The 6,450-nt window shown below is 53.6% G+C and overlaps 1 protein-coding gene across 1 annotated transcript; it reads right to left on the reverse strand.

Annotated features, from left to right (window-relative positions):
* Positions 1-126: 126 nt before the first annotated feature.
* Positions 127-6,396, reverse strand: YARS1 (tyrosyl-tRNA synthetase 1). Its single transcript, XM_053964285.1, has 14 exons — positions 6,296-6,396; positions 6,155-6,219; positions 5,691-5,837; positions 5,435-5,610; positions 3,721-3,850; positions 3,405-3,485; positions 3,031-3,123; positions 2,700-2,835; positions 2,441-2,526; positions 1,922-2,057; positions 1,511-1,605; positions 1,208-1,401; positions 955-1,096; positions 127-781 (listed from the first exon to the last, which is right to left on the reverse strand). Exons 1-14 carry the CDS (start codon positions 6,309-6,311, stop codon positions 671-673), a joined length of 1,608 nt encoding a protein of 535 aa, XP_053820260.1. The 5' UTR covers positions 6,312-6,396; the 3' UTR covers positions 127-670.
* Between the last annotated feature and the right edge of the window lie 54 nt (positions 6,397-6,450).

Consider the following 6,450-nt stretch of genomic DNA (forward strand, 5'->3'; position numbering starts at 1 on the left):
CTCCCTTCTGGTGGTGCTGAGCTCCAGGGACACCCTTGGGCTGGCTCCCAGCACCACTGCCCAGTAAAACTCTGGAGCAGGGCTGGCTGCCAGCTCCCCTGGACAGATGGGCACAGCCACGTGCAGTCAGCTCGACATTTTATTGGGTTTTATGACAGACAGATGGTTCCCGAGTCAGTGTTTAAGGCCCACACCCCCCCACGGGCTCAGGACAGCCCCATGGGTGCTGCCTGGGCTCCTGGCCAAAGAGCAGCACCAGTGGCCACAGCGCTGGGGGTGGAGCAGGGGCCTGCCGGGCTGTCCCCAGCTCTGGTAGCAGCAACACAAGGTTGGAGAAGCAGCTTTTCCTTTCTGCCCTCACCACAGCAGCCACACATGCCACCCCAGCGGGCAGGGAGTCCAGTCCTGTGTGGCACAGCTGGGAGAGCGAGCCCTGGCCCCAAGGCCATGGGGATGAGTCACATGAGTCCCTTGGGTGTGGTGGCACCTCCAGTCCCCAGAGGCCCAGGGGGATGCTGGAGGCAGCTCCTGGGGTGAAAGGCAGCAAGTTCAGTCCCAGAGCCCCCAGGGCTGAGCCCCCAACTCGGGGCACTGCTGGGGAGATGACTGGGAGGAGCCTGGCTGAGGTGCAGGAGTCAGGCAGGAGGCACCAGAGCAGCCCTGGCACTTGTTAGCTGATGCTGCCACCCTTCAGGCTTTTACAGGAGACAGTCCCCAGCTTGGTCAGGAAGTTTCTCTGCTTCCACTGAGCGACGCAATCCTCTGAGATTTGGAAATCAGCCTGGAGAGCAGAACAGGGAGCAGGGTCAGCCCTGGGAAGGTTCATCTCCTCCACAGCTCTGCTGCCAGTAACACCGAGGGGGCAAACACCCCATTTGGGGTCACCCAGAGGTGGGGACAGCATGGCCCTGCTGGACAGAACTCCAGCCACTCCCAGCTGTTCCCAGGCCTCACCTGCAGCTTCTCAAAGACCTTTTTCTTGGGCTTGAGCTCCTCGTCGGGCTCCCCACCCTCGTAGCCCTCCACGTAGACGCGCTCCCCGGCACAGCACCCGGCTGGGGGGTCCAGGGGCTCCACTTGACGTGGCTCCCCCACGCTAAGGAGAGGTGTGGAGACACCAGAGTCACCCCAAGGTGCTGGCCAGCTGCCCCTCAGCACCCTGAGGCAGGAGGGGTGGTCCAGCCCCGGTGTCACCTCTGTCCCTCACCTGGAAGCACACAGCACCATGCCCTGCGACTCCACCCCTCTCATCTTCTGGGGTTTGAGGTTGCAGAGCAGCACCACGAGCCTGTCCTGCAGCTGCTCCTTGGGGACAAAGTGCACCAGGCCGCTGACCACGGTGCGGGGCTCGGCCTCGCCCACGTCGATCTTCTCCACGTACAGGCTGTCGGCATCTGGGTGCTGCCAGGGGGGAGCAGGGATGGGAATGGGGTGGCAGAGAAGGCGGCAGTCCCCCCCAGGCACACCCCAAATGTCACCCCACGGGAGGGTTCCTCCCCTCTGCCCATACCTTTTCCACACTGATCACTTTGCCCACACGGATGTCCAGCCGGGATGGGATCACGTCCTCTGGCTCTGAGTTCTTGGTGCCCTTCTCTCCAGGCTCTGCAGGGAGAAGGGAATGGTCACAACTCTCAGCACAAACTCAGGCAGGTGGCCAGCCCCAAATGCAGGCCCTGGGGTGAATTCCCTGCAGGGAATTCCATGCTTGTCCCTATACCAGAGAGCAGCATCCCTTCTGTGCTGGCTTTCCTCACCTTTCCCAATGCTCTCTATGGCTGTTTTTGAGTCTGGAGCTTCAAAACTTTTCTCTGGCCTCAGCTGCCTGGAGGGAGCTGTCCCACTGAGCCCTGCATGGCCAGGGCCCCATTTCCCTGAGCTCCCAGGCCCCCACTTCCCTGGGCTCCCAGCCCCTCCTTACTGGCTTTGGATGGGGTGGGATACGCGGCGCTGCTCAGCTTCTTCAGCTCTGGGCAGTTGAATTTCTCTCTGATGGGGTCAAGCAGTTTGTTCAGGGCCACTTCCACAGAGTTCTTCAGGTCTCCAGGGTGCACAACCTGTGTCACGACAAAGATGTTCCTGTCTGAGGCCACGGGTGGGAAATGGAGACTAAAAAGGGTGGGAAGATGAATCCCAAACCCTTCTTGACCTGATTCCCCTTGGTCAACAGAAGTTTCTGGACACTTCTGCCTCCAGCCTCTGCTGGGAGCAGCTGGGAAGGGTTAAATTGCTGCTCTGCTGCAGGATGTGGCTGATGTGGTGCTGTCCTGACCTCACACCCATCACTCATCCTCTCTCCCCTGGGCTCTCCTGTCTGGGAGCATCCCACAGTACCAGGCCACACTCCACACCTCCTCCCAGTGCAGATTTCCATCTCCCAGTGCTCCCAGACTGCTCCCAGGAACCTCAGGCAGAAGGTTCAGCCCCTCCCAGCACTCACCTGCTCAGCAAAGTCCTTCTCCAGGGCCTCGTAGGCCGTGTAGGTTTTGTTTCCTCCCCATTTTTCCTCTCGCAGGACCACAAACTCTGGGACAAAACAGGTTTTAAAGCTCAGATTAACTCAAGGCTCAGATAAACCACCCACCCCACCCTGCTCAAGAGCAGGGGCTGGGCAGGTGGCACTTAGGGGCAGCCTTGTTTCAGGGGACACACTCCTGTCCCCTCCTTGTGTCCATGTCCCAGCGTGGCGAGCCCCTCACCTGACTTGAGGGGGAAGAGGACGTGCTTGATGAAGGAGAGGACACCGTTGTTCTCCACGTTCCCTGGCTCACAGAAAGCCTTCTTCAGCTTCTTCTTCACGTCCTCCTTGCGGTCCAGAAGATCAATCTTAGAATCCTGCAGCAAGAGATTTCCTCAGCCCTTCACCCAAGTTTTTGCCCAGGGAACTCAAGCTGGAGTTGCTGCACCTTCTTAGAACCCTGTGTGAGTGGGGAGGGAGAGCTCACCTTCCCTGGGGTGGCTCCCTCTCAGCCCCCAGCCACCAAGCTGTCCCCCCAGAGCCCCCTGAGCACAGCCAGATCAAGAACCAACCTCTTCTGACGAGCTCATTTTGCTGCCTGTCAGCCCAGGAACCATGGGGTTCATCAAATGGATGCGCTTGGCATAGCCCAGGGAAGGGAGGTACTGGGGAAACACAAGGAGGCAAGTCAGAGCCAAGCCTCATTCAGCTTTAACTCACAATCCCTGCTTGCTCCTGGCTCCGGGTAACTTTGGGATCTGGGGTAACAGCACCCAGGAAGGGCAGAGTCAGAGCCAGGGATGTGTGGCTGCACAGAGCACGGGAGCAGCAGCAGCACAGGGAGCTGTGACATCAACCAAAATCCCACACACTTCTCCCAGTGGATTTGGGAATGGCCAAGCTTTCCCTCAGGCCCCAGTCTGGCAGAAATCCCCCCATTCCTGACCTTCTCTGCGAAGGTGAAGATCTTCCTCTGATCCACCCCTCCAAACTGCGCGTCCACCTTGAGATACTCCTCATCCAACGCCTGTGGAGAGACACAGAGCCTCGAGGCCGGGCCCAGAACAGTCCTGGCCTGTCCCTCAGCTTCTCCTGGGGCACTCCCAGCCAGGGAAGGTCGGGAACATTCCAGGCTGTTTGCTGGAACAGCAGCTCCGTGCTCAGGCCACGCTTTGTGCCACCTCCAGCTGTGACAGCGGGTGTCACAACGACCTTGACGCTCAGCCCCAAACACACCTCCCTGGCCACCACGCCCGCCTCACCTGCAGGCCTGGGTAGAGCAAACCACTCAGCAAGGGATGCTCCACCTGCTTCACCACCTCTGCCCCGGCCTTCTTGGCGTCGTGCTGCGTCACCACGGAGGAGAGCCGGTACACGTCCAGCGTGTACTCCCTGTGGGGGACAGCTCTGTCACCAGCGGGCTCGGGGACAGCTCTGACAGCTGCTCCTGGCCACAGCGACAGGGGACACGGCCTGGAGGCACCTCCTGGAGGCACAAACCCTGCGATGCCTCAGGGTTTAGCTTTTGTGTTTTTCAGGTTCTCTGCTGCTTTAGGGGGTGGGTCTGGGGTTCGTATGAGGGGGTGGTGAGATCTCTGCACAGAGTAGGAGACAAAACAATTCCTGCTCCAGCTGGAGACCAAGGACAAATGATCCAAACCTCAGGCCCAAGAGCATGAACAGCATGGGCTGATGAAGGATGGGACTGCATGGGCTGGAGCTGTAATTAAATAATTAACTCCAATATGCAAATAGAGCAGAACTTATAAAAGTGAGAAACCTCATGACTGGGTGTCCATTTTGTGACCATTTTGGTATCTTGGGTGTAGCCCTGGCTGGGCTCTTGTGCTGCCCAAGGTGGATCCATTGAGGCCTTCTATAAATGCCTACTTTTAGGGATAATACTGTATTATATATAATATTATTAGATACATTTTTTTAAAATATATGGATATATACTGAATTACATATACATATATAGATAGAATATATGTTTATATACTTATATATCCATATAAATATACATATGTATATATAGAATATATATGATACATACATATATACATATATTATAGAAGGTATATATAATATATAATAATAATGATATTTATATTGTATATAAATATATTATAATATCCACTGTATATACATATATATATAATATATATAATATATACATATATATGTATATTCTATATAAAAATATATATGTATATTGTATATTATATATATTATATCTAATAAAGATAATTATATTTATATTATATACAAATATATAATATTCTATATATACACATATGTATATATTGAATATATATTATATATACATATATATGTATACAATATATACACATATGTATATATAAAATATATATAATATATACATACATATGTATATTCTATATAAAAATATATAATGTATTATATATAATATATTACATGTAACATATTATAATGACGGTTAACAATAATTACTAATATATAATATAACAGTATATAATGATAAATATTTATATATATAGCATATATATATCTTATACATATATATATCTTATATATATATCTTATACATATATATTATATATATGAGATAGATATATACATACATATATATACATATACATACATACATACATATATATACATACATATATATACACATACATATATATATACATATATATACACATATATATACACATATACATATATACACATATATATACATATACACATATATATATACATATATACATATATATATATATATACATACATATATATATATATATATATATATATACACATACACACATATATATATATACATATATATACATACATATATATATACATATATATATATATACACACTATATTAGATACTTCTAATTATGCTGAAATTATCCTTTAACTCCATCCAGCCCCTGCTCCAGCTCAGCCTTCCCAAGGCCTCCCGGGGTGCCCAGGACTCACTTGCTGAGCTGGTAATCCGTGCCCCTGACGAAGGTGAGTTTCTCCAGGGGCACCCCGATGCTCTCCAGCATGGCTTTGATGACGTGCTCGTAGTAACGGGTGCGCAGCTCCAGCAGCTCCCACGGGGCCTTCATGTTGTCCAGGTAGGCGTGGAGGTCGGCAAAGAGGATTGTCACCTAGGGCAGGGGACACCGGTCAGGGGGAGCCGGCCCTGCTCGCCGCAGCTGCCGCCCAGCAGCGTTGGCGATGCCCCCACCTCGCAGCCAGCCTTGAGGAAATCGGCGATCTTGGACATGGGCACGAAATAGGCCACGTGCGGCTTGCCCGTGGTGGCCGTCCCCCAGTAGATCTTCAGCTCTCGCTCCTTCAGGATGGCCATCAGCTTGTCCTCGCCCAGCACCTCCTGCCAGGGGACCAAACACACCGAGCTGCCAGGGAACACAGCGGGAAATCCCGCGGGGTGTGCCGGTGCCGAGCCCCGGGCTCGGTGCTCCCCATGCCGGCCTCCCCACGCCCCGATCCCGCCCCGTCCTGCCGCATTCCCCTCGATCCCCCCGGTACCCGGGCCCCATCCTGCCCCCGCCCCGGCCCCGATCCAGCCTCAGCCAACCCGCCCAGCCCCAACTCCTCCGCCCGACCCCGATGCAGCCCCGGTGCCGCCGCTCGCCCTCCCGGCCCAGCCCCGAGCCCGCCGCCCCGGCCCCATCCGCCTCCCGGTACCTGCAGGTTCCGCGTGATGAGCTGATACTTCTCCTGCGGGCCGGGCGCGGGCTCCATGGCGGCGGCTGCAGGGCAGGACACACGGTTACCAGAGCTCCGGTTCCCCCCGGTTCTCCCGCTTCCCCGCCCGGTCCCACCGACCTGCCCCGGGTTGCATCAGCCCTCACTCGGCTCTCGACTGCCGCGCCTGGGCCTGCCGAGCGCCGAGCTGCCGATGCAACGAGCGTGAGGGAGGGGGCGCGCTCCTCCAATCAGAGAGCGCCTCGAGCGGCGAGGAGCCCCGCGCTCCGCCAATC

This window comes from Vidua chalybeata, chromosome 25 (assembly GCF_026979565.1).
Source record: "Vidua chalybeata isolate OUT-0048 chromosome 25, bVidCha1 merged haplotype, whole genome shotgun sequence".
NCBI classification, from domain to species: Eukaryota; Metazoa; Chordata; class Aves; order Passeriformes; family Viduidae; genus Vidua; species Vidua chalybeata.

Coding starts and splice junctions, on each gene's coding strand:
- YARS1 (XM_053964285.1), bottom strand. Junction 3,851..5,434: donor ACGGATTACCAGCTCAGCAA/GTGAGTCCTGGG, acceptor TGTCCCCCACAG/GGAGTACACGCTGGACGTGT. Junction 1,402..1,510: donor AAGTGATCAGTGTGGAAAAG/GTATGGGCAGAG, acceptor CCCCCCTGGCAG/CACCCAGATGCCGACAGCCT.